The following is a 27777-nucleotide window of genomic DNA, read 5'->3' on the forward strand; positions in this document are numbered from 1 at the left end:
CAACAGACTGCAGTAATCGTTTCTTGATTTTGTTTTGTTTTGTATTTAGATGTGTTTCAGCAACTTTATTCCCCACTTGGTCTTAAAATCTCCCTGAGTCAGGAACAGAGAAACTAAAATTGAGCACCTGCTTTTTGTGCTTTGTGCTTTATGTACATTATCTAATATCGCACAACAACCCTTTGAAATACTGATATTCTGTTCCAGCTTACAGATGAGGAAACCAAGGTTCAGAAAGGTTAAATAATTTGTCTCAGATTTTGTGGATAGTAAATGTCAGAGCCAGAAGTAGAATATAGGTTTTTTAGATTGCACGATCTTTGCTCTTTCTGCTGAAACCCCACTGCTTCAGAGGCCAGAGGAGGCTTGGGGTGGGGGCAGGAGGCTGATGGAGGCTACCTAGGCTGACCTTCCTATAAGGCACCTCATGGCCAGAAGATAAAGTCACAGGTTGAAGAAAAGAATTAGCTGGAAGATATTATCAGCACCATCTGTTCAGCACATTTATTAAGCTGCTCTCAGCACTCTGCCCTGTTACATGAAGAGTCAGATAATAGGCTCCTGAGGAAATACAATCCAGAGAGAGATTGAGAAATTGTATAAAACTCCAGAACACTGGGGCACTCCAGTGCACGGGCTTAGTGAGACCAGGCGTCCAGAAACACAGAGCAGCTCTTGAGAACGCTCGCCGGTCTAACCAGGAATTACCTTTCGTCTGTTTTGAATCTTGTGCCATCCTTTCCTGCTGTCCGCACTGTCTCACTTAAACTCTAAGAGTTGTCCTGGGTCACTCACAGAGAGGGGTTCTTTCATGTATAATAGACTTCCTGTGGATTATTAGAAAATGTTTGTTGAAGGTCTAAGAGAATGCCACAGTGGGGCTGGCGGAGACATAACACCTAACCTTGCGCTGACAGAGCCTCACCGCTTCCAGTGTCATTTCACATCTGCCTCCTCACCTTAGGCTGGGAGTCCGAAACTGCCTGTCTTTCCATTTTTCAGTGTCTGAAATGTGACATTATTGACTTCTCTTCCTCCGCATGCCAGGAAAGGGGTAGAAGGATTCCTGCATTGTTATTCGCAGAATTAAAAAGTCCAGCCAGTTGGTCATGTTGAAAAACCATATTAAAACTATAATGTCTCTAAGTATTTCTAAACCAAGATTTATAATATAAAGTGTCTGAATTTTTGTCAGTGTTACAGACTTATAAACCAATAATTACCTAACAGGAATACCCAGGCCTAATACAAAAGTATTAGGTTGTGCAACTGGACTTAATAATGTAGCCGAAATTTTGTTACTTGAAAAAAAAATTATTTTCAATATTTGTTCTTTAGAAGATAAAAATTATTTGTGAGTGCTCACTTAAAAATATGAAGGACGTTACTAGACTTGACTAGAACGGCTTTACATTATAAGTAGGTAAATACTCATGTATTGAATCAGACGTATATGGGCATTTAGAAGCAGTTTTGGCCAGTGTTCACTCTCTGTACAACATGAGTAACATTAGGTGAACTGCATAATGTAAAATTGGTTCTTTGGAAAATGACCACACTAATTTCCTTCTTTCTCTTTGTCTATCTAGTGAGAACTCAGCAGAGGCAATAGCAGTAGATTCTAACAATCAGTCGAAGTCCCCCCTGGAGAAGTTTATGGTCAAACTGTGCACTCATCATCAGAAGCAGTTCATTCGTGTCCTCAACGATCTGTACACTGAATCCCAGCCGGGCACCGAGGACCTGCGACCTTCGGATTCTGGAGCAATGGATGCATCCACTTGCAATGCTGGCTGTGCCCAGCTGAGTACCAAACATAAGGAAAACGATGTTTTGTGTCTCGATATGAAGTCTCCTCCTTCTGCAGACTTGACAGCAGATTCATCAGATTCTCACAGCCCTCTATGCTTTGCAGAAAAGGCCCTGAAAGAGTCTCCTCCCGAGACAAACTTTGTAGCTGGAAGAGAGAATGCCTTGACTGTTGTCCAGAAGGATTCCTCTGAACTTCCAACCACTAAATCTGATGCCGGGAGTTCAGTGGATAGTGCCACTCTGGGATACCTCAGTACATCTAATTCTTCCTCGTTCAACTTCCATCACATCTCCAAGAGCTTGGAGGGGCAAACCACTGGACAGGAGCAAGACACAGATGTGAAAATATGTGAGGACAGTAAAGACCATGTGCAGAGTTCAGCTTTAGTAGAAAGCCTAATTGCAGTAAACATGGCAGCTGAGAATAGTGAGGAGAACAGCAGCTGTATTGTTCCTCAAAGAAATTCATTTAAAGCTTTATCAGAAGAGGCTTGGGACTCAGGGTTTACGGGGGACTCATCTAGAACTGCTGACAAAGAGAATACTTTACAGTGTAGTTCAAAAACACCTTTGCGCCAGGATTTAGAGGCAAGTGAACAAGATTCAACGCCAAAGCAAGAGAACCATCTTCACTCACTAGGAAGAAATAAGGTGGGTTACCATTTGCCTCCCAGTGATAAGGGCCAGTTTGATCATTCCAAAGACGGGTGGTTAGCTCCCAGCCCCATACCACCCGTGCACAAAGCATCCAATGGACATTCACGAACCAAGACGTCACCAGCCTCCGTTAAGACAGCACGGAAAGGTAAAAGGGCATCAGGGCTACGGATAAATGATTATGATAACCAGTGTGACGTTGTTTATATCAGTCAGCCAATAACAGAATGCCACTTTGAGAATCAAAGATCAGTATTGTCTTCTCGGAAAACAGCTAGAAAGAGTACCCGAGGATACTTTTTTAATGGGGATTGTTGCGAGCTGCCGACTGTTCGCACGCTGGCCAGAAATTTACACTCCCAGGAAAAAGCAAGCTGCTCGACCGTGGCGTTGGAGGCAGTGGTCACGCCCAATCAGGCCCCTGTAATTTCAGCCCCGAGACCTATTGTAGATGTGCAGCTTCCCAGAGAAGACAGCACTGAAGAGCCTAGTGAAGAAATAACCTCCCTCAAGGAAGGAGACAGAGGTGCTTTATCCGAAAAGGAATCTCAAGAGCCCGAGGTTTGCCCCACAGTGAATGAACCCAATCCAAGCAGCTCACCGAGGTCGGAGGAAACAACAGCCGCCAGCCTGGTGTGGCCTCTCCCTGCTGACCTTCCTGAAGAGGACATGCCCACAGACATGTCCATGGTCTCAGCTCCCGCAGCAAGTGGGATTTCTTCCCCTGAACGAGACCAACAACCAGTTGAACTGCCGGATACAAAGGAGATGAATGAACCTGAGGACTGTCACATGGGTCCCTTTACTGAGAGCCTTTCTGAGGAAGGCAGTGAGGATGTTGTTTCCAGGCCTCATTCTTCTCCTGAGACCGTCAGCAGAGCAGAGAGTCCCCTGTGCTCAGCAAATGAAAGTCCCCCAGTGTGCTTGGAGCCTCCCGGGAGCCTGGGAGAGGCGGAGGGTGAACAAAGCATCAGTCCCGAGGCCAAGACTGAGGACACTCAGGAGCTGGACACTGACCCGCTCTCAAAGGAAAGCAGCACTTTTACTGAGGAAAACCCCAGTGAAATTGAGGAAAGTGAGACAGCAGGTGACACAGGAAAATCAGAGGAAGAGGGCAGTGACATAAAACATCCTTCAGAAAAAGATCTATGTGAACAAAACATGGACTCACCTGAGGAGAACTCAGACAAAAAGAAAAAAAGTAAAAAGTTCCCGGAGGCCTCTGATAGGTGCCTAAGAAGTCAACTTTCAGATTCTTCCTCTGTTGACAAGGGCTTAAGAAATCAAAGTTCAGATTCTTCCTCTGCTTGCCCTGAAGTCAAGGTTTCTAAAAATCCTGGTGTAAAACGTTCTAAAAAAGAAGGATACCCCGGTGGAACGACACCCGAGGGCTTTGTGACTGAGGGTCTCCATCCAGAAGCTCTGGAGGACACCGAAAACCCAGATGCCAATGAAAATCCCCCTGAGAAGGATGCTGAGTGGGAGAGCGGAGGAGGCGGGATCATCACCAGGCAGACTTTTAAAAACATGCTGGCAAAAGAGGTCCAGGGGGACGAAGAAGATGTTTCCCCCAGCAGCGATCCTACAACTACAGTTGGCCAGCCCCTGCCTGGGGAGAGACTGGAAATCTATGTCCAGTCGAAGTTAGGTGAGAACAATGCTCATGACCCCTTAGAAAGTGGCCCGTGTACTTTTGCAGAGCCACCCGAAGAGAACGCAGGACCTACTCCTGCACAGGATGTGGAGGAGGTGGCAAATGAGGTGGACAGTGCCGACTCCCAGCATGAAGATGATCACAGCGACGTGCCGTCCAGTGTGCTTGGGTCGTCAAGTAGTGGAAGTGGTGACACTGCTGAACCCCCAAAATGGGCACCTCGGCTCACGAGACAGACCGCTTTGACCTACAACCTGAGACTTGCTCATTCTCTGGACCCCTTGGATACTACAAAAGTGACTTCAGAAAAGGAAGCAGCACAAGAAAGCCCAGCACCAAAGGACAACGAAGCTTCAGAGAGTGGAGATCCCTCAGAAGAGGATGACGGGGAAGCAGTGGTTGACGACCAGCCCAAGTTTGTGGAATGGTGTGCCGAGGAGGAAAACCAGGAGCTTATCGCCAACTTCAATGCCCAGTACATGAAAGTTCAGAAGGGCTGGATCCAGCTGGAGAAAGAAGGCCAGCCAACACCAAGAGCAAGGAACAAGTCAGACAAACTGAAGGAGATTTGGAAAAGCAAGAAAAGGTCACGGAAATGTCGGGGATCACTGGAGGCTCAGAAGTGTTCTCCCGTTCAGATGCTGTTCATGACAGACTTCAAGATGTCCAACATCTGTAAATGGTTCTTGGAGACGACCGAGACCCGGTCGCTGGTGATCACGAAGAAGCTCAACACTCGTCTTCCAGGAGACACGCCCCCCGTCAAGCATCCTCTTCAGAAATACTCACCCTCCAGCCTGTACCCCAGTTCAGTACAGGCCGAACGCCTGAAAAAACACTTGAAGAAGTTTCCCGGAGCTACTCCTGCTAAGAACAACTGGAAAACGCAGAAGCTTTGGGCTAAATTTCGAGAGAATCCTGACGAAACGGAGCCAGAGAAGGGCAGTGACATCAGCCCTGGCCCCAGTTCTGAAGACAACAGAGAGGAAGTCAAGGAAGGCAGGAATAGCCACCCTCCCACAAGCTCACCTACTCCAGCCAGTACCCGGATCCTTAGAAAATATTCCAATATTCGGGGAAAGCTCCGAGCCCAGCAGCGCATGATCAGGAATGAGAAGAAGGAAAGCCCAGGGGGCCTGGCTGTGGACGGTAAACAGGGTTGTAAAAGTGTGTGCATCAACCCTCTGATGTCCCCCAAGTTTGCCCTGCAAGTGGATGCCAATGGGTTTCCCATTAAGCCCAAGAGCACCGACAGAGCAAAGAGGAAAGGGAGGCAAACACCTGAGGTCTTGGCGAAAGCGGAAGTCCAGAACAAACGCAAGAGGACCGAAGGCGGCAGCACTCAGGACAGGAAGGACAAGGGAGCTGCGGTGAAAGCCGGCAGAGAGAAGCATATCGACGGAGCCACCAGAACCCCTGCTGCCAAGAAGCCAGCTGCAAGGGACAGAGTCAGCCAACTGCCCAAAAAGACATCTTTGAAAGAGAATAAAGTAAAGAACCTTAAGAAGCCCTCTGGGAAGAACTGCCCGCCCTCCAGGAAAGAAAAAGAGAGTACAAACAAAAGACCCACCCAGCCCACCTCCTCGGAGACAGTGACAAGACCCGCAAAGCAGAAAGGGGCAGGCGAACCCTCTTCAAGGCCACAGAAAGCCACAAACAGGAAGCAGAGCAGTGGAAAGGCTCGGGCCAGACCCCCAACCAAAACCCCGGAGAGCAGTGCAGCTCAGAGGAAGCGAAAGCTGAAGGCAAAGCTGGACTCGTCCCACAGCAAGCGGAGGCGGCTGGATGCAAAGTGATCGAAGGGTGGTAGCCAAGAGTAAAACTGCTCCATAGAAGTAACCCTTTATTTTGCATTAACTAAATTCGCCTTTATAAGCTTATCAAGCCTTTCAAGTCTGCAGTTAATGGAGAACACCACACTTTAAATGTCAGAAAATGCATCTCAGATGGAGAAGGGAACTTGCCGAGTCTTTCTCTGAGGCTGAGTAAGGGAAGTTATATATTATATTCTGGTTGTTCCTTGGGTTTTAAACTTGGAACCAAGCAGTTTAGTTTTTAAAAGTACAGTGCCTTATTTATCCTTTTTGTGTTTAAAATTTACAAAAGCTAAAAAGCTGATCTATGTGATTAAAGGCTTGTATTTTATACTTGATGCACAAGCACTTGTACTGTAGCCGAGAGACCGCCATCATGCACATAAAAGTAGCTTTCCTGCCGCTCCCTGCAGCGTCTGTGCCTGGGCAGATGCTCCTCTTTGCCGGCCCCAGCAGTGAACTTCCCTCTCTGTCTCGTTTGTTTGTTTAAATGATATTTGAAAGCTAAACCAAATCATTTTTATGGTATGTGGAGAATGCAGAGGGCATTTATAATTGTTGCAAAAGGTTAATATTTCTGTTACCCCTTTTTAAAAACTCCTGTTTGTTGTTGGTTACTCCTCTTAATTTTGATTTTTCTCACTGGAAAAAAAAATGGATTCTAAATTACGTGCCCATGAGACAAAAGGTGTGTTACCGGGTGTGAATTTTGGTTTATGACCTCTAAAAATTATTTGCATTACTTGTTCTTACCATGCTTTGCATTTTTGCATTTTTGGCCTTTTAAGCTTGCTAGCATTCTAACAGGGTTTTGTTGCCCCAGCCCCCACCTGCTGTAGCTATGATTTGCCAATTAGGATAAGAGTGACTATTCTACTTTTCTCTTTTGCCCTAAGTACTTTTGTATTCAGAGAAAGCCAAAATGTTGTTCCCAGTAACAGAAAAGTTTAAGAGTGTGTGTGTGCATTTGGGTGCATTTGCCTCTGGCTACCAGCCACAAATGTCTCCCAGCCCCAGGTCCACAGTAAAAACTTTTTCTTCCCTGTGTGCAGTGCCAGGGAGTTCACGAGCTGGGTAATCAGCACAGGCCACATAGTTCAATGTGGCCCAGGGTTTCTATGAGTATCCCGCAGACTGCTTTGGCATTGGACTCAGAAAGGTCAAAAGAGCACAGCATTATGTGAAGGTCACAGCAAACGTGCAGTTGGAGGAAGCAGCTTCAGTGTCTCACGGTGGGCCCACACACCCTGCACCCGGAACTGATGTTCGTGTGGATTACGTGTTTAGAGTGGGTGTCCGTCCTGACTGGTTAGCACCATACCTGTAGTTTGTGCTTGTAGTATCACTCCTGCCTCTGCCATGTCGGGCTCAAAAGTGAGAGCTGCACTATTTGTAACTGATAATGTTTGCCTTTCCCAAGTGAAGCCTGAGATGGGTACACTGGCTTTACCTTGGTGCCTATAACCTTGCTCCATCCTAACACAGCGTGTACTCAACATTTCCGTTGGGCCACTCTCCAAGAAAGGCTCGGTTGTTAAAGCCTCAGCCAGCTTCTCTCACATGCTCTGTCACCAAAATAGGCTTGTGTGGATAGTTGCTACTCTGTCTTTTCTATTAAAATTTGTTCCATTTAGATTGTTCAGATCAGTTTAGATAAACCCAGATGGACCTTTTTCTGTGCTTTAGTTCATTTAGATCATAAGACAGGCCTTCTACCCAAGCTGTAAAAGACTCACTGTATGTGTACAATGAAAACTTCTGACGATTGGATAGTCCTGGAGAAGAGCATCTGATTCACGGGAAATTAAGAATTGTGTCGAATTTCATAGGTAGTGGAGCTTACTACCTTCAGTGAAGCCTTGATTTTTTTCTCCTAATGTCTCCTCTATCCCACAAGTCCCTTTTTTTCTTTTTAATATCTTTGACTGTGGCCATTCAAGAGCTACCTATATTAATGGAACTGCTGAGTGTGTATGGTGGCAGCCCTTTCTCAGCATTAAGTTGCACAGAAGCATTAATATGTTTTGAGTAGATTCATTTAATCTTTAGAAAGTGGTTTTAAAGTTTAAAATATCTTTGTGTAGGGTCGTCACTGGATACTGTTTGTGGTGACTTACAGCTGGGGCTTGCCTATGTCAGGTTTGCCGGTCCCCGTGGACACATCCGAGGTGCCCCCTCAGCTGCACACAGACCAACCGCCTCCGGGGGCGCCTGCGTTGGGCTAGAGAGAGGCGTTTGAGAGGCGTGGGTGGGACTGTTCTGGGTCCAGGTTTACAACTCATTCCATCTAGTTGTCTAAGCTCTTCTTCTTTTGTAGAAGCTTACTTCAAGATAGTAGCCTTCTTTCTCATTCTAAAAAGCATTTGAGAAAAGTTAACAATATGTATATATTTATTTATATACCTAACAATGCAATGGATCATCTTTAAAATCAACTTACTTTTTAGTGATTACACTTAAATAGACTGGGATTCTACCTAATTATGAGATTAAAAGCTTAGAATTATTTTTGTATTTGTTGAATTTTGTTTTTGCCAATTCGGTTTATTTTGCTAATAGAAGAAAGAAAGAAAGAATAAACTCAAGGGCTGACCGTGGAAGGCCCGTTTACACTCGCAGCAGCCGCTGCCCCCGCCCCAGACACCTGCAGGCTCAGGCTGATGCCGCTGCGGGCCTCCCCAGTCCCCCTCTCTCGCGGAGGCCTGCTTCTCAGCGCCCTCTCCACCGTGGCTCGCCACCACGCGCAAAGGCAGTGTGTGCCACATTCTGGATTCCAGAACAGAAGGGAATTCTGCTCCTGGGCCTGTGCTCAGTGAAGTGACTGTCCCACGGTGGAGCTGAAGTGGGTGACTGGAGACCACTGGTGTGATCTTTCAGCTTTGGGAGGAGCTGGGAGACGCCTGGGCAGCAGTCGCTGAAGCTCTCCCATAGCTCCCCAGAGCTGCGCCCTCTTCTGGAGACCCGTTTTCTATCCTATGAGGCTTCCCGGGTTTGAGAGGACACCATGGAGACTGCCACTTGAGTCAAGTCCAGCCTCACCCCGGCACTTCCTCAGACATGGGGCGGCAGTCTTGCGGGGCAACAAGAAGGCCATGAGCCTGTGTTCTGCTCTGGAGGCTTCCTACATAGGAATGTTACTAGAGTGTGTTAGTCTGCAGTTGCTGGTCCCTTCAGTTGCTCAGGTAGGCCGGCTCTGTTGTGCCTGTGTTTCATTAAGGACTTCTACACAAGCCTTCCCTAAAAAAATGACCTTAGGCCATGGCTCTTATGCCTCAGTGTTGCTGTAGTGTATGGACAGAGAGGTGCAGTTAGTCGTCCCTTCGCACATGCAGTACTTTTAATGGAGTCCCGGACTCGAGACATACTGGGCCGGTGAGTTCCCCGCTGATCAGACAGGTTGTCAGTAAAACACTTCCAGACAGCTACTTTGAAGTTTGGTCTCTTTGCTGACTTGTGATGGAGTCTGTGGCGAGGGTGGGAGCTGTCACTCTCATTTGTGAGCAGCATGCCCATTGCTCAGTGGACCTAAGAGTCAGAAGGAAAGGACAACGTGCTGCATGACGTAAGCTGGAGAGGCTCTAGTGTCACCGTCAAGCAATCTGGGGTCTTGCGGTGGCACCTGGGACGGGGTGGAATTTGCTAAGATGCTGGCCCAGGGACCACGCCCAGTCTTCTGGTTTTAGGGCTCTCTTTCGGCTTATAGATGCTCTGTCAAGAGTCTGCAGCCCATGGGCTGTCACTCTTTTGTAAATAAAAGTACATTGGAACATAGCCACGCCCGTCCGGTGTGGATTGCCTGTGGCTGCTTCCCCACAGAGTAGGGGAGCTGCCCCAGAGACTGGCCCACAGAGCCAGATATTTGCTATCTGGACCTTAAAGAAAAAGGCTGCTGGCCTTGCTTGAGAAAATTTTTCTTTTTCAGGAACAAATATTCCCTGATGTATCTTCTCCTTCTGCCTCTTTGCCTCTCTGCCTTCTTGTTTTCTTCCCCTTCTTACCTCAATTTTGTTCATCCTTTTACTTTATTTCTTCTTACTGCAAAAGAGACAGACCGCATCATTGCTGTAGCACATTGAATACCAGCCATCTCCCGAAATTTGAGCGACCTTAGTTTCATATCTTCCTTTTTAGAATTCCCCATCTCAATAACCAAAATGAGGTCCCCTTCAGCCAAGAGTCAGAACCCATGAGCAAAAGGATTCAAGATTCTGAAACAGTGAGTCCCGGGCCCCTCATTTCAACTATTTTTGTCATAGACCTGACGCCAGCTTCACTTCTTGTTTTTTTCTAAAGTAAGCCAAGATTTTGTTTCTTTCAAAATTAATTGGATGTTCAGTTTTCTGAAACTCACATTTAGATATGGAAAAAGTCTCCATGAAGGGAAAACAAAGTCTAATGATGAATCCAAAGTTCTGTGTGTTATGTAATATTTGGGGCCAGCAGCTAGGAAGGTAAAACTGTTGGCACCAATACTTTTTTCAGTCCCATATTCTTCTTTCAAAATAATTTTATTAAGGGCACGCCAACAAATAAAAATAGAGTATTGAAGTGCTTTAGAAGAGAATAGTAGAAAATGGGAACATACTCTGACCCTGAGTGTGACTGACAAGTCATAGTTAATAATCTTTAGATCAAATCCAGTCAACTTCCAAGTTGTTCATTGCCCCTCCCCCAAAACTCGAGGATAAGTTTCTATTTGTTTTTTTTAAATGAAGTTGAATGTCATATTGGGGAACAATTTTTGTCAGTATCCCCAAAAGAGGGGAACTATTTCAATTGTTTTGAAGCAGATAATTATCATTTTGAATTCTTAGCTATAAATTTTTGTCTTACAGCTCGGTACCCACTGAAATACTCCATGTTTTTTTCTATAAATATGAAATCACATGTATGTGTGTCATCACATCAGCAAGGCCGTCCTCACACCCCAGCAGTAAGCACTCTTCCTTGTGCTTACTCCCAAATTATCGTCAGGGAAAGAATAAACTAAAATAAAAAAGTTATTATATTTCAAACAAGCAGGATTATGGGAAGCCTTTGAGGCAGTCATCAATATAATCCTCCCTCGAAACATCAAAACAAGCTGCTGTTTTCTACCGCACACGGTTGGAAGACTTCGGGGGTCTGACCTTCAGGCTGAAGCCCAGAACTCTGGTGCTGCTCCGGGCCTCGTCGGGCTGCGCCGGGGCTGGGCAGCCTCCTGAGCACTTGGAGAGGGGCATCCCCGCTCATGCTCTTGTCCTTGGAACTGAGCTGGAGCTGGTCAGTTCCTTCCATTACCACCCATCTGCCTGATCTTCCTCTTCACTAAGCTGGTGGGTGACGCCCTGTACTTTGGAGCCATCCTTTGCTCCGTCCTTCAGAGGGGGTGTTGAGCAGTTTTGCTCGCCTGATGAGCACAGCAACACACACTTTCTCCCCTGCCTGGGACCATTCCATTTAACACAAGGTACTCAGTAGACAAGCCGCATGAAAGTATAGGCTTCCTATTTAAAAAAAAAAAAAAAAAAGTTTTTTAATACGCCAGAGGTTGGAGGAATGTATTTTACCTTTTTTACAAAGGGTTATTTAAAAAAGATAATAGCAGACCATATGTGGCCCTCACAGTACCAATATAAGATATAAGATAAGATATTTACTACCTGGCCCTTTACAGAAAAGGCTGACCCTTGCAAGATGTCATTCAGAATCAAATTTTATGGATAGTGAGGTGCAGACTTGTTTTTTTCATGTAGCCCAGCATTGCAGCATTTCTTCCCTTTTGGATCTTTAGGGTACCTCGTGTGTTCATCTCAGCACGCGGCTGCTGTGGCACATTGTCCCTCAGTGATACTTGTGGTTAAAGAAAAGACCCAGTTCATTGAATCATAGACATACCATCTCAGCTACTAGGATAAGTATCAAAGGACAAAGTTTCAAACTGAAAGTACTACAGTCTTTCCCATGTTCGTGAGTCAGGGTGAACTTGACTCTGGAGAAGCATCCCTCCGTGCCAGTGCTCAACACGAATAGTCTTTGCCTGTTGGAACCTTGAACCCAGACCACCCATCCTCAGCTCTAAAATACCAGCATGTCAGTGGCACCGTCTTGGCAAACCAGCAGTTGTAGACCGAAGTTCAGAGCGCTCTGGCCTGGCCAGCAGAGCTGACCTGGTCTGGCCGGGCTTGTCACTTTGAGGAGCCGCTTTGTCTCCCCTCTTCGGCTTCTGCCACCAGCCCCTACCCGGGGGCGTCTTCCCTGGAGTCTCCCACCCCACGTGCTTCACTGGAGCACTTGGCCTTTCATCTCTCTTTTTCGTCTGATGTTTAGCCACTGTTTCACCCCCATCATTTTCTATAGTCTACACCTCATGTCTTGTAGCTAAAACTGTAGTATTGGGGAGCTAGTTTGTGGAAAAGATGCTATACAGGCAAGATTTGCATAATTTTGTATATTTATACCACAGGTAGAGATTAGTTTCAGAGCCTCTGTAGCTTAAGGTTGTTAGTTTCACCAGTGGTTTCTGCATTCTCAGTAGTTCTAGGAGACTCTGTTAGTGACTATGGTTTCAAATACATATTTAATACATATTTATACACACCACTGTGGAATTTATTTCATTATGTAAATAGCGATATTTTCCTGTTCAAATGCTTCTATAGAAAGTATTTATTTTTAACAAAAAAAATGAATTGTCAAAAGGGCTTTCCAAAAATGCGTTCTTTCTAGCCACCCCGTCCTCCCCAGCTGCCACGCTCACCCACTGAACCTTCAGACAACACAGTGCAGGCAGAAGGATGGGGCCTTGAAATCCTCACTGTTTGGGGGCAGATGCAACGTGGATTCGGAACCTGAGTGCACTGCCCACTGTCACCCCGTAACAGGACAGAGCGGGTCTCCCACTGTCGGTATGGCTGTGCCAGGTGTGGCACCCTGGCTGGCCTCAGGCAGCCCCTGTTTTGCAAATACAGTTGGTACGTTCACCTGTGCGCTTCAGCAACCTGTGCAGGGAAATGAGCCTTAGTTGTAACCCCAAGGAAATCCAAACCCATACCTGTGGGATATGGAGAAACCACTGGTTGCCTACAGAAAGCATTAAGCTGCATTTTAGTCTTTCTCATGTTTGTGAAAGACACCTATTCCCAGTCTCACCAGCCATGGAGGGTACACATGTTTTCTTTCACGCCTTGATCATAGTCGTGAGCGGTCAGCTCCCTTCCTCCTTCGCCCCTCCCCTCTGCATCTCAGCAAGCATCTGTGCACGTGTGGGCCAGCCCCACCTGTAACCAGTGGTTACAGGACATGACCATCTGTTCTAGCATGTGTGCAGCTTTACTTCTCAGGAGTCCCGGTCTGCAGTTCAGAGCACCCCTGGATGTAACTGAACGAGGCTTTCCGATCGTGTTCCTCTTCCCTGGGGCCCGTTCCTGGGCCATCCCGTGTGGGCCTCACTCTGTGGGGCTGGCTGGACTCAGGCCTGCAGCTCCAGGACTGCAGAGAGCCTGGACGGGCCACAGGGGATTTCGCCATCCATTTGAATCACCTTGCTGATCTACTTACGGCTTCCCTTTGTCTTTTCCAAACAAATGAGGAGAACACTTGAACAGTTATGCTGGAGAATGTTGTTTTTTTTCTATGATACTATTTGTAAGCAAATCTGATTGTAAGATGAAATGTGAATGGGTAATTAGGTGCCAGGGAATTTAGCACTGAACTAGACAGTCAGAACTTTTTTAACCTTTGCAGAAGAAATAAATTTTGCTCGCATCTACATGTTCACAAGAAGTAATGTTGTAAATAGTTTTTTAAGAAATATTTATTATATGTGCTGGATACAGGTTCACGTCCTGAGTGACGCTGGTTTGCGCTGTAGTGTTGTAGGGGAATGCGGTTTGAGCAGTGGACTTCCTCTCACATCCCAGCTCACACACGGAGAGAGAACGGAAACCAGTGGGTTGAGAGCTGTCTGGGGCATCTGATCTGTAACGTTACATCAAATCCAAGCTTTAATTGCCCCCTCTTCTCATCTGGTTATGTTATTATATATATAGTGTGTGTGTGTGTGTGTGCGCGTGTGTGCGTGTGTGATGACCTGGTCAGTGGTCAGTCCCAGATCTGCAGAGCAGATTTCCAGGTGTTCTTTCTGATGTGTTGCCTACAAGCAATAAGATCCTAGGTAATAACATTTATTCCGGGTTCCGCATGGGCCCTTATCTCAGAGGATAGGGTGGGGGGTAGAACAGCTCTTGCTAAGACCTCTTGCCTTTGCCCGAGAGGTTGCTGTACTTGAATTTTCTCTTCTGTTTGTCTGCACGCTCCTTCCAGTCATAGAACTCTAGCAATGGATGAGAAATCTGCCAGCACCAGACACATCAAAAATGGGGCATAGAGATTGAGATTGAATAATTACCATTTTCCATGAATTTGTAAGGGCTTCCAGCATCCAGTTGAGGCACAGCTCATTTGGCTATAGAGTGAATGTAAGCACTGTTTACATTAGAAATTTAGATGGCCAATTGGAAGTCCCTTGACTCTTTCTGACCTACCCTGCAAAGCTAGCCCATTTCCTGGAGTCCTCCTCTGTGCCTGGGTTTGAAGTGTCGGAAGCCCCCTCCGTGTCTGGGCTTGACCCTCATGGTGAGTACAGACAGGGCAGTGGCCCCTCCAAGCCTCCCAGCGTGTCCAGTCCAACAGGTGTCTAAGCTGTTTCGCAGCCTCTCCTTGTGACCATAATACACTTTATGAGAAATACCCCACACCCAAATAACCATGAATAGAATAATGTAGTTTTTTAGGCTTTGGGAATATGTCTTCTCTTTTGTATTTATGATGGTGTTTGGACTTTTTCACTAGCGTTATTTTTAGATTGAAATGGGTGCATTAGGATAAAACTTTCCATTGCTGGGCCTGAAAGCAAGCAAGAGGAAAGAAACTGACCTATGTTGTCATTGAGAAGGTGACTACTTGTGGTGGGAGGGCGGGGAGGGGACAGTGTAGATTACGTGGGAGTAAAATAGAACTCCGGCCTGAGGCACCCCAAGTCTTATTACTTTGTAAGAAATGATCCCCTTATTAGCCTCCCTTAATCTCAACAGAAGCCTGCTGTCTACCCTCAGGGAACAAGTAGTTTTCAAAATTGAGCTCCTCCAAGGTCATTGGCTGGTGCCTGTGTGCAGGCATTGGTCGTCTTTGTGAACTCATGGCATTATTTTCCCATATGCATTACAATATTAAGAAATTCACCCCCAACTCGTATGATAAGCACAGCCCAGGGTCCTACTTTAGGCCAGAGTTCATGCCTGTGAGGGCCCCGGGGGTCATAGGAGGCCCATGCAATGTAACTGAAGCTCAGGTGCCGTGTCGGTGTTTAATTCTTTTTGGGACCTGTCAGATGGGTTTAGGGCGGGGGCTGCAGACCCAGCTGTGGACCCAGGGAGCTCCAAGATGAATCTCTACCGTTCCTGTAAAGGTCTTTCTGGTTCCTCCCAGTGTTGTCATTGCCGAGGTCAATCTCGTAGTTGTTCAGATGTGCTCCTTTTTGCTGTCTTGTGAGTCTTAGCCAGTGGTCCAGGTGCCCAAGGAGAGTCTCCAGAGGGCCTGCTGCCCCTTCCCAGCACCGAGTGTGTCCTCCTGACCTGTGCTCACGTGGTCTTTCCAAAAACAGTGAAGTGAGAAATTCTGCAAATGGTTGTCAGATAAAGGCATGTATCTCTTGGGCCTGGATTTCCACTGTGTTAGAGAGTGTAGGAAAATACTGTGTTGTTAATGGATGAAAATTCAATGTATGCTGTGAATTTGTTGGTTTGAAACATTGAAAATTTTTCATTAGACAATGTTTACATACCTCACCTGAAGAACCTTTGAGAGTGTATATATGAAATTTTAAAATATATTAAGTTGCTTTAAAACAATATGTATAGCTATAAAAGTTGAAGTTATTTTAACTTTGAATATGTACCAAGTCTCCTAAATATTGAAATCTTGTGGATTTTGTTGTGCTTCTGTGTTTTACTTTCCTATTAGGCCAAGTAGGAAACTACATCTTTGTTGGTGGTGGAGGGGCCCTCCCCGAAATCCAAGCTTGGAGGGATTTCCTTTGCTGTTTCGGGTTTTTCTGGTTTGGTTTTGAGGGATGGGGTGTGGAGCTAGCGATGTGTGGAAGGGGTCTGTCCCGTGAGCTTTTTCTAGGCGCTTATTTTACTGCAGCATATTAAACTTCTTTGATATTAAAGCGTGTGTGTGTGGTCACTGGAAGGATATCCACTGCACCAGAGCCCAGCATCCAGCTCCCAGTCTACGGCCAAGTTGCCAAGTTGCCAACAGGAACCAAAAAGCAACACTTCTGACACCCCTGCCTCACCCCAGGCCCCACCGCCCACTGATGGGGCTTAAAAGAACAAGGTTGGCTGGACCTAGGGCCATTCTGTGAGTGGTGCTTGACTCCAAGGTAAAGAAACACAGAGGGGGGACCCTTGGGAATTCCCATGGCAGAGCTGGAAAGGTGCCAGTGCTTCATCCAGAGGGGCAGCGAGCAGGGGCCTTCCTCTGGCTTCTGACCACAGGTAAGCGGCTCTGAAATAAAGGGGCGATGCACCTGGCCGCCAGGGAGGGCTGCCCTAGCTTTCCGTGGCCCATTCTGGGGTATGGCTGAAGGGGGCAGGAAATCTTTCCATTCACTTGCCTCATTACATGTTTCATTATATATTTTTTAAGATTTTATTTATTTATTTTTAGAGGGAGGGGAAAGGAGGGAGAAAGAGAGGGCGAGAAACATCGGGGTGTGAGAGATACATTGATGGGTTGCCTCTCACATGCCCCCAGCTGGGGATCTGGCCCGAAACCCAGGCATGTGCCCTGACTGGGAATCGAACCACCAACCTTTCAGATTGCAGGCTGGCACTCAATTCACTGAGCCATACCAGCCAGGGCTATTTCATTATATTTTTAATTTTTTTTAAAATTTATTTCTAGAGAGAGGGGATGGGAGGGAGAAAGAGGGGCAGAAATATCGATGTGAGGGAGAAACATTGGTCAGTTGCCTCTTGTATGTGTCCTGACTGGAACTGAACCCATAACCCAGGCCTTTGCCCTAGAATCGAACCAGCGATCTCTTGTTTTGTGGGGTGATGCCCACCCCACTGAGCCACACCAGTCAGGGCTGTTTCATTAAATATTTTCAAGCCTCTTTAAAGTGGGTCTGTTTAAGGGTCCAGTGGGCCAGGGGGCTCCTCCCTGTGGAATCAACCGAGACTTCACTAGCAACTTTATCCGACAGTGGCCATTGTCATGCACAACTGAACCCAGTGAAAGTGGCCCCGCAGCTGGTGGCTCACCCCCCCCACCCCACCCCCACCCCCGTTCCCAAATCTGGAGAGTTTTCTTGTTCCAGATGAGGACTTTCTACTGTTCAAATAAACCTCTTTTCCTCCAACATTCATCCTGTGGTAGGATAACTAGAATAGGAACCAAGAGGTGCAGCCTGGCGGCTCTGAGGGCTCGGGGTGTGGGAATGACAGCCGCGTAATCAGCGCGCCAGGAAGACTCGGCCGCCCCGCCCCGCGCATGGGGGCGTCCTTGTGACCGTGGGACTTGGCACTTGCTTTAACTCCGCGGTTTCACACAGGTGGCTCACAGGTGCATTTTGGTTTTAGCCCGTTTATGGTTTTTTTTTTAAGATTATAAAACTATGAGTATTGACATACAAGTTGATTTCTGGCTTCTCTTTTCAAAAACGATCACGAAGATCTGCCAGAATCGGTGTGCGGTAAGAAGAATCAGCTGGCGCCCGGTCGGGCAACGGGCCCCTCGGGTCACCACTGTCTCCGTCGGTTACCACTGGTCCCTCTTCCACGGCAGGGAAGTAGGCCTCCGTCCCTGCTGCTCTGTCAGAAATGGCAGTACACGTGATGGCCCGGGAGGGCGTGTGCCCCCTGACCGACTGGGGTGACCTCCGGGCACTCCGGACGCTTGGGCCGATAGCCCTGTTTGAACCGTGTTCCCTCAGGCGTCTGATTCGTCACACTTCCTCCCAAACCCCGGACTGCCTCACCGCCCCGTCGTCACCATCACTGCCCCCTGTCAAGGTGACTGTGTTCAGGGGCGCCTTGTGTGACCATCGCCACAGGTGGTCTTCTGGTGAGAAGTCAGTCTACGTCCTGGGGCCCGGGGAGGGCCGGCCGGGGCCCCCCAGCGTCAGGGGCCTCACTGCGATGTCATCTTACAAAACTCCCGCATGCAATTTTGTGTTTAGTTTGGAAATCGAGCAGAACCACCGAAACAGCGTGCTTGCCTCCTTCCTCCACCGACCCCTAAGAACCGCTGTCCGGGCAGCAAGCAGGCTAACCTTACAAGGCGGTCTGAGAGGCCGCACAGCTCGCTACTCGGTTGCCCTGACGCCCCGAAACCCTCGGGTGAAAGAAGGCTGTGGCTCTGTACACAAACGTACAAAATGTGGGCGTGGCAGCGGGCCGGGGAAGGGAAAGGAGGGGATCTCCACGCGCCACCCCCAGCGGGGCCAGGCTCCGCCCTCACACTGGCATCCCTGGGAGCGACGGCCGCCCGCCCCCGGACTTGCCCTTCCTGCTGCAGGAGCGGCGGCCCTCCCGTGCCGCTTCAGGAGGACCAGAGCGCGCCGAGGGCAGCCGTCCGACATGTGCAGCATGTGGGAGCCACCGTGGACCGGCTGGTGTGGGGGCAGCCCAGAAGCCTTCGGTCCTGTCCGGGGCCTGCCAGCAGCCCCGCTCACCCTCGGTGCAGACAAAGAGATCAGCAAGGCAGAGCCTGAGTGGATCAATGTCATGTTCACGTGGAAGACAACAGACAATATTCAACATGTTCTAAAACAACACGTCTAGCAAAGGGCAGGTGTGGCTCCCTCCTGGGCCTGTTCTAAACCAGTCTCTGTAAAAGAGTGACCCAAACAAGGCTACAGAAACCCCCAAACAGAATGTCACAGCTACGGAGCATCTGCAAATCAAACGAGACACTGGGTGTTGACTTTAACATATAAAAATACTATAACAAAATGAAATACAAATATATATTAGAATCTGTTAAGTATTCTGTATAAAGAGATACTTTCGTGGTTAGGCTAACAGCAGGCGGGGAGGAGACGAGTCCATCTGGCATGTTCCACCTCCAGACCCCTCCGCGGGGGGCCCGGGCCGCTGTCCTCCGCGGAGCCGCCAGAGCAGCAGCGTCCTTGGGACTCGCCTGCTTTAGTCTCTTCAGTGTGTGTTGAATGGAAACAGCCCATGGCGACGTCAAAGGGAACTAAAGGTCTTCACCAAGGGGATGGCAAGGTGTGGAGATGACTTCTCAGACAGATGACATCATGGTAGCCTTCCGGGACTCAGAGGGCCCCAGTGTGAATGGCCAGATGAGTGGGATCCGGGCCCTTAACTTGCAGGTGGGTGGCTAACTTGAGGAAAACTTGGTCCTAGGGCGCAAGGCTCTCTCAGCCCCTTGCTGCCCTCACCCTCATGCTGGCTCCCGATCTTGCGGCTCCACCAGGGGTGAGTGTGGCACTGGGCTGGGGCACGGGGCATTATGGAGGGGCCAGCAGGGCCAGCAGCGAGCCCACGGGGTGCCCCCCCCCCCGCCTGCCCTCCCCAGCCTGTCGCACTGGGGCTGCATGGATCCTGGCAGCCATCACCTGTCTGCAGGTGTCCTGCTTTCTGCAAAGAAGCCCCTGCCTGCCAGGGTCCCCTCGAGCCCAGGAAACTGCTTCTCCAAGGCAGCAGGAGGTGGCGGTGGCCAGGGGAGGGTACATTCCTCAGGATTGGTGGATTCAAGAACACCCCTGTTCCAAGGGACAAACTAGCTGCACTTCAGCTTTCCTGCCTGTGCAGCCTGGTACTGGCTGTTCTCCGAGTCCCTCAGGGGCTCAGGAACTCTAGGTAAGAGGGATGCTCTGCAGTGAGGCCCACACTGCTGGCCACAGGGGGCAGGGGCACTGTGGCCTTGCTCAGGGCTACAAGGAAATAGAGCCCAGTGCCTGGTGAGGGACAGATCCTCCCCAACTGGGCAGGACAGGGTCCTCTTTCCATTACAGGGGTCCCAGGACTCACACCCTCCGGCCTGAGACCAAGGTCATGGAACATGCCAGGCACCCACAGTCACACTGCCCTCTACTACTCAGCAGCAAGGCCCTCACCACCACCGCCGCCACCGCTGCCACGGTGGCTGAAGACACAAGCACACACCACCCCAACCCCACCCGTTCACTCCCCCTACCCTGCCTTATGGCTGCAGGTGGAAGGAGCCTGGAAAAGGTGGGCTCACCACCCTGGCCCGCCAGCACTCCCCAGGAATACACTGGGGAGACACCTGAGACAGGAGGGTGTGACCTGTCTTCCAGCCAACTCGCTATTTAGGCTCAAAGGTAATTTTTCTACATTTTCATTCTGCACGGGATTGAAGTATCTGTAGTCACTGTCTGGTATTCAGTGACGCTTCAAACACCAAGTCCTTCCTTGCAAACAGCCTGTGGGGCGCCGCTCCAGCCGAGGCCGTGGCTGTGCCTGTGGTTGGAGCCCTCGTCTGGCCCGGCTCTCTTCCCAGGGCACCCTGGTCACCCTGTGATGCACTGTGATTGGTTGGCATGTGTCCACGAGGGCAGAACACCCACAGTACCCAGCCCCGGTCAGGCACATGAATACTCGTTGATGTGATTAATGAAGATGGATTTCTAACTCCTGCGGCCGCCCTCCTGGGACCACAGTGGGAGGGTCTCCATTGCTCTAGTTGTCCCGCCTCCCCGTGTGCGAGCTGAGGAGACTGAGGTCCACAGGGAAGAACTCTGCAGAGCAACAGAGCCCGCGGAGGTTTCCTGATGCCCGGACCACAGTTCCCTGCTGGTCTGCAGCATGAGGGGCTCTGAACCCCATCTCCTTGGGGGCAGGCCCCGCGTGGCCGAGCTGCCTGGCCCAAGCCCCCTACACCCTGTCCCAGTGCCGTCAGCTCAGCAGCAGCAGGCTGATGGCTGGGGAAGCTCAGGAGCAATGCCCCTTTGCTGGCTAGTGTCTGGAAGTGGTGATGTTGATACTGCTGAAACCAAGAACCCCCTGTCCTTTCTGGCGGAGTGGGTCCTCCGTTCTAAGAAGTCCCAGTAACCCTTTCCTCCATGTGAGTCCCCTCCTTGTAGCTACAGTGGTCATCTCAGAACTTCAGGGTTCAGAGGTTTGGTCCTAAGACCCACCTCCACCTCCAGCCTCGGTCCTGAGGGTGCTCTGCCTGCCAATCAGTCCAGGGGTAAGGGTCAGTCCCTCTCTGGCCAGCAGGAGGGGCCCTTCCCCTCCACACCCTGGCCTGCTGCCCGCAGAATCTGTGTAGCAGAAGGCGCAGAGCCAGGGTGGGAGGCTGAGAGTCCTTCGAGGTTATCTGCAGGGGTTAAGGGATTCTGGGGCCAGTGTGGGCCGCACACTCAAGGGAAAGGCTGGTTTGGGGAGAAGCCAGTCCCTTCCTCAGACCCAGGTAGCAGACAAGGAGGGAGCGTCACTGTTCTGCACTTCTTGGCCTGACCGCATGCACACGTTCATTTAACAAAAATCTATTGAGCGCCTATCTGTGCAAGGCACTTCTGGAGAGGGCGGTCTGCAGCCGCGCCTCGCCCACCCACTCAGCCCCCGGCTGCTTGAGGTCGGCTGGAGAAAAGCTGCCTGGCCCCTGAGAAGTGGGCCCCAGCCCACCCAGGAGGGTCCAGCCACCCAGGAGCCACCTTGGTCATGGCCTGGGTCTCCTGGTGGCCATGCTTCTTGCCGGCCCTCCCCCTCCCCGTCGGCACTGGACGCTATGCACAGAGGGCACAGCCACACTTGGTGGGCTTCTCCACCTCCTCAGCAAAGGAGGTCCCATCGCTGCACTCAAAGGTGAACTTCCTCCGCTTCGGCCGCAGGCCCCGGCAGCAGCCCAGGCCCGGGCACGAGCCCCGGCACTCCACCCACGACAGCGGGCGCGTGGTCTGGCAGATGGCATAGCCCCTCTGGACCTGGTGAAAGTCCCGGACAGGGTCCCCCCGGCACTCGGACCCTGGATGGGACAGACACCAAGAGAAAGCCTCAGGGCACAACTGTGGGCGGGTGCTGCCCACTGGGGGGCGGCAGGAGGAGGAGAGAGGAGAAGGGGAGGGGGGCAACCCCGGAGGTCCTCTAGCTCTCAGAGCCCACCTCGTCCCCAGCATCCTCCCTGCCCAGGTGCGCATGCATGGCCTCCCCCCGGGCCCACAGTGTGGTCAGTGGGGAGGAAGCACTTCCTAGCTGCCAGGGCCCCCAGCACAGACTGGGCTGCCAGGCCCAGGCAGGCTCCCATTGCCCGGGGAGTGAGTGCAAGAAGGCCGCAGGCCTGGCAGGCAACAGTGTTAGAGAAGGAGATTGTGCTGGGAGGGTGCGGCCTAGGGGACCCTAAGGTGCCTGAGTTCTGGATTTCTCCAGACTCCCCCCTCCCGCTCCCCGCAGCACTCTCCATTCCAGCAGAAGCATCTCGGTCCCACAGACCAGGGAGGGTGTCTCCAACCCTTAGACTTCCTGCCGTTCCCAGTCCCAAGGTGATGGGGCCAACATGCAGAGGTGTGGGCAGGAGCTGTTACCCCGATAAAATCTCTTCTGGAAGGAGAGACTGCAGCCCAAATGGGCACTTACCCCAGATAAGGGGGCTGCAGGAAAAGCTGGGCCAGGGAGAGATGGGACCCTGTCTGGGGTGAGACTCGGAGCCCAAAGGGTGGGGGGCAGTAAAGCCCAATAGCAGCCTAAGGTGCAGAGCAGGGAAGGGGCACAGGGGGGTTGCTGAGGTTGGGAGGAAGAAAAGATCAAGTTGCTAAAGCCAGTGGTGGGGAGGGACCCTGGAGAGGGCACATCAGGAGGGGGGCCCCTGACCTTGCTCACAAAGCTCGCCCGAAAAGCCAGGGTCACACACGCAGTGTGCCCCCTTGGTGGCCAAGGCCTGGCAGTGGCCGTGCAGGCACCGCAAGCCCCCACACGGGTCTGCGGGCGCCCTGGCCTGGTTGCACAGGGCCCCCGAGTACCCGTCCTGGCACTGGCAGCTGTAGGAAAGAGCATCCAGGGGCACGCACTTCCCGTGGACACACCTGGAGGGGACAGAGGAAAAACGCCGTGAGGACAGGCCAGAGCCAATCCAAGGCCCACCCGGGACACCCACACCTCCGTCCTTGGCATCATGGGCGGTGATCCTGTTTGCAAGATTGAAACACAGAGCAAAGGGTGTCCGTGTCTGTCCCTAGGGACTTCCCTGACAATGGAAATTGAAGACCCGAATAAAAAAAATCCTGTGTTAGACCACGTGTTCCGATTTGGGGATTTAAAAATGCTATCTTTCCTCACCACAGGGAACGGGAACCTCCAAGGAAGGGGTAGGAACCCGCAGGGAGGCAGGGGTCGGCGGCTCACTTGTGGCCGTGACAGGGGCCGTCAGCCGGCTGGTCGCAGTGCAGGCCCCCCCAGCCGGCCTCGCAGTGGCACACAGGCCCTGGGCTGGCGTCGGGCTGGCAGATGCCGTGCAGGCAGTAGAGCTTCCGGCAGGGCTCGCAGCCGGGCACCACGCCCGGCTTCATCCGCGTCTTGGTGAAGTCCTGCAGCTCGTTGTTGATGTACAGGTTTCGGATGCACCCGTGGAAGCTGCTGCCATTGAGTATCTGCCACAGGCGGAAGGCGGCTGAGTTCACGTCCACCGGCATCCCTGGGGCGGCCAGGAGGGGGCAGAGCTGAGCGGAGTTAGGCTTGGATGGAGCCCGGCACCTACCTCTGAGGTCTGCCGGGCATCTCCACAGAGTTCCCTCTTGCCTTTGGCCCCTGCCCTGTCTCTGCCACCCTGGGCCAAGGTCCCTGCCACCTTGGAGGGTCCAGGCTCCTTCCCCAGAAGAAATGGAAAAGCTGCTTTCCCTGTGATCAGAGCCCGGGGTGCCAGGCCTGACAGCAGCCAGCTGACAAGTGAGACTCTGGGTGCCCAAGTCTAGGTCCCCTCGCCCAGGGCTCCTTCCTTCCCTCCCCCTGGAACCTCTTGTTTTTACCTCCCACAGACCCCAGGAGCAGCAGAGGACTGGGGCTTAGAACTCAGGAGTATGGTACTTTGTGACCTGCTTTTGGGGTCCCCACTTTGCAGCAACCCTCCGAGGTAGGAGTTGCTAAACTGCATCGGATGCTCAGTGCTCAGTGACTGCCCAAAGCAGAGCTGGGGTGAAAGCCCAGGTTCTCCACCCTCACACCCGCCCAACACCTAGGCCGGGCCCTCCACAGCATGGAGATGGCCTGGCTGCATCCGGGAACCTGCTCGTCTGGACCTGGAAATGCCCACAGGTCATGGACAGGGCCATTTAGCCACAACACCTGTAAGGCCAGCTGGGCAGTCCCCAGCTAATGTAGGGTCTCAGTGCCCGGGCATCCTGCAGCAGCTCCGGGACTCTGGGGACCCCAAGACTGGGAATGGACCCTGAAGAATTGGCAAGCCCCTTCCAGCCCAAAGCCAAGAGGAAAGATGCCCACCGTGCAGAAGACAATGGGGAAAATCCCAGCTAGCTAGCCACTCACCTCACCTCCCAGGCCAGGCCTCAGTGCCAGCTCAGGCACTTAACCCTGTAAGTCTGGGCTCAGTGGACAGCAGCCTGGCCGCTGGCAGGCGAGAACAACCCACCAGCAGCTTGGCCATTCACTGGGACCCGCCCCTACCACCCGGAATGACCCCCACCCCAAGTCCAGAGCCCCAGGCACCAGCTCTCAGGCAGGAGAGCATCACCCAACGGAGAGGCCCGGGGTGGAGTAGGTCCTTACCTCCCACGTAAAGCGGGGCCTCACTGTTCAGTGTGTAGTGTTTGCCGAAGTTGTCCATGGTCATGGGACTCCCGCCATCAATGGAGAGATTCACCATCTGGTCAAAGGTGACCAACTCAACAGTGTGGAACTGCCCGTCATTGATCGTCTCGGCACTGGAAGAAGATGGGGTGCCCCACCCCAGACAATGAGCTTCAGTGGGCCCATCCCCACCTGGACACTTCCCCAGAAAGGCCGCTGGTCCAGCAGCTGCTTCCCAGGGGACCCCATCTCTCAGGGAAGAGACTGTGGCCACTCGGTGCCCTGTGGCTGACTCTCCTGCTCCCCTGGGGAAAGCCGAGAAGTCTGGGCCAGGGATTTCCAGCCCCACCCACGTCCCCTCCCCACTCAGGAGCCCCTGCGAAGTGGTGGAGGGATGCGGAAGGATGAGACCGCTGCCCAGGACTCAGCCTCAGACCCAAGTTGGGCTGTGCTCGATGGTTCAAATGCCCCTTCCACTTGGGCAGCCCAGGTGCCGGTGGTCCCAATAATGAGCTGCTTTGGGCCCAGGAGACCCCCGAGAGAGACTGGTGGGCGTGAGGAAGCCCTACCTGTAGATGGCAGAGCTGGGGTAGCTGCCAGGGTCGTAGCTGACACGGACATGGCCCTGATACAGCTCCACTGCGATGTGGTCATTGTCCCCGTTGTACAGCAGGATCCCGTTGTCCTCTGCCGTGGAGACCTGCTGGGCAATGGCACTGTCCCTGCAACCCCATCCCCCGCAGCAGCAGCAGCAGCGCAGGCTGGCGGGGGGAGCAGAGGGGCGACCCACGATTGGAGGAGGGGCTGCAAGCACTCTTGGTTAAAGATGTGTAAGCTCAGAGGTAACCCTGGCTGAGCGCCAGCCACGTGTAAGAAACCTACTTGTAGCATTGGAGGCTGAAGCTAAGGAGTGGTTGGGACAAGAGACGGCAGGAGAGGACCCTGCTAAGTGTGGTTTTCTGGATCCAGTCACCCAACAGACCACCTCCCCCCGCTCTTCTGGGAGATTGGTTTTGTGACTCGATAGCCTTTCCAGTTGTGCTTAAACTGGTTCAGGCTGAGAGGCTGACACCCACCCCAAAGGCTTTTGACCAACACGGCTCCTCCCCACTGTCCCGGGCAGGGAGGAGTCTTGATGCTCTGACCTGAGGCCAGGGTCCCCCACTGTCTGACTCCCCTCTGCGACCGGCACCCTGGGCACACACCTGGAGTGTGATGTTGGCCCGAGGCCAGTTCTGCAGGTCAGTGAACTGCAGGTAAGTGTCCCGATCCACGAAGTTGACACTGAGCAGCTTCTCACACTCGGGGCCGCCAAAGCCCGGGAGGCACTGGCACACAGCACGGCTGCCCTGGTCCACGCAGCTGGCCCCATTCTGGCACTCCATCCCCTCGCAGGGGCCCCTGGGGGCAGGTGGCCGGGGAGGCACCTCACAGAGCTTCCCACTGAGAGGGGAAGGATGCAGGTCAGACAGGGCAGGGCACAGGGGCAGGGGGTCACCTTCCTTCCCCCCCACCCCGGATCCTGGAGGGAAACTCACTAAACATTTTGGGAAACTGGATCCTTAAGGCGACAGAAGAGGCTCCTAACGAACATGTTTCCCCGAGAAAACTAAGAGCCAGAGGGTGGTGAGAAACAAGGACGGTCCCTGGACCAGCAGCACCGATGCCCCCCGGGCACTGGGCAGAAATGGAAAACCTGCTCAACCTGCTTTAGCAACAGGCCAGGTGGTCATGTGCACCTTAGAGTTCACAGGTCACTCACTGTTCTCGCCTCACGTCACAGAAAAGAAAAGTGAGACTTAAAACACAAGCAAAAGAAGGGAAAGACTCAAATTACTGAAGTGAAGAAATAAAGGGGGGCCATCGCCACCAGCAGGTAGCTCGGATCCCGGCTACAACCATCTGTAGCGTCTGGGCCCACAACAGCCAGAACGTGGGAACGATCCAGATGCCCATCAGTAGATGAAGGGATGACCCAGTGCAGTGTCTTCGTGCGAGGGGCTGTCACTCAGCCATAAGAAGGAATGAAGCTGATGCCTGCTAGCACGTGGTGACATGATGGTGACATGGCGACACACACATGATGCTAAGTGGAAGCCGGTCACAAAGGACCACAAACTGCACACTTCCGTTTACACGAAACATCCAGAATACGCAGATCTACACACCCAGGTGCTGGTAGATCAGTGGTTGCTCAGCACCGGGATGGAGGGGGTTGGGGTGACAGATGGGAGGTGCTGAGGTTCTCTCCGGAGTAAAGAAGATGTTCGGAAACTGTGGTAGTGAAGGCATAGCTCTGGGACTACACCAAAAGCCATTGAATTGTACATTTCAGCCAGGTAAATTGTATGGCATGTGAATTATATCTCATTAAAACTGTTAAAAAAAAAAAAAAAAGAGCACCCAAGCAGATCTTGGGAATGGGCAGCCGGAGGAGGGCAGGCGCCTTCCCCTCCCAGCCTCCCAGAGGAGCCAAGACCTAAAGGTCAACGACCTTCAGGGCAGGGTGAGTCCTCAGAGGTTTCAAGAGCGTCTGCGATGGGGCTCCGCCCACTAATCCCTACTCACCTCCCACTCCCTCCACCGAAGAGGTTGGGGCCTCCGCCTGCATTCTGGGTGCTTCAGTGACTTTCCCAGGGCCACACAGCTGTGCAGACACAGCCAGGCTTCAACTCCAGGACCCCACAGCCAGGCCTCACCCTTACTCTCCACCCCAACCACGTCTGGGGGCCAGGAGGAGTCAGCCCCCTGTGGCGTGCCCCGGGTCCTCACCTGTAGCCCTCCGCACAGAGGCAGGAGTGGCCGTTCACTTCGTCGACACACTGGGCCCCGTTCTGGCAGCGGTGAGCCCCGCAGTCATCCAGGTTCTCACTGCAGTTGTCGCCTGCGTAGCCTGGTGGGCACTCACACCTGGAGGCGGGCAAGGGGGCAGGCAGTCAGCCAGCGGCCTGCGGGTTCTCTGTGTATCAGAGCTATAAACAGAGCCCTGGATATAAAGATGCCCCTGCCTGTCCTGGGACCCTGTTATAGGGCAGAAGAGAGCGTGTGTGGGTTGGGGGCT

The 27777-nt window shown here is 51.7% G+C and overlaps 2 protein-coding genes across 13 annotated transcripts in view; one reads left to right on the plus strand and one right to left on the minus strand.

The window, feature by feature from the left end:
• The window catches only part of LCOR (ligand dependent nuclear receptor corepressor), a 134259-nt gene extending 118112 nt beyond the window's left edge, over positions 1-16147 (plus strand). For all 12 annotated transcript variants that reach the window (XM_045853861.1, XM_045853863.1, XM_045853858.1 and 9 more), the window contains one exon: positions 1590-16147. In XM_045853861.1, coding sequence (XP_045709817.1) covers positions 1590-5919 — 4330 coding nt within the window. In that variant the 3' untranslated portion in view covers positions 5920-16147. The remainder of the gene's footprint in view (positions 1-1589) is intronic.
• Positions 16148-18941: 2794 nt separating this feature from the next.
• The window catches only part of SLIT1 (slit guidance ligand 1), a 149871-nt gene continuing 141035 nt past the window's right edge, over positions 18942-27777 (minus strand). The window contains exons 31-37 of the mRNA XM_045853799.1: positions 27489-27626; positions 25922-26159; positions 25286-25416; positions 24696-24850; positions 23319-23607; positions 22788-22999; positions 18942-21945 (exon numbers count right to left, since the gene is read on the minus strand). Coding sequence (XP_045709755.1) covers positions 21707-21945; positions 22788-22999; positions 23319-23607; positions 24696-24850; positions 25286-25416; positions 25922-26159; positions 27489-27626 — 1402 coding nt within the window. The 3' untranslated portion in view covers positions 18942-21706. The remainder of the gene's footprint in view (positions 21946-22787; positions 23000-23318; positions 23608-24695; positions 24851-25285; positions 25417-25921; positions 26160-27488; positions 27627-27777) is intronic.

The sequence above is a fragment of the Phyllostomus hastatus genome, unplaced genomic scaffold (genome assembly GCF_019186645.2).
Source record: "Phyllostomus hastatus isolate PE091 unplaced genomic scaffold, TTU_PhHast_1.1 phas_scaffold_1066, whole genome shotgun sequence".
In the NCBI taxonomy this organism is placed as follows: Eukaryota; Metazoa; Chordata; class Mammalia; order Chiroptera; family Phyllostomidae; genus Phyllostomus; species Phyllostomus hastatus.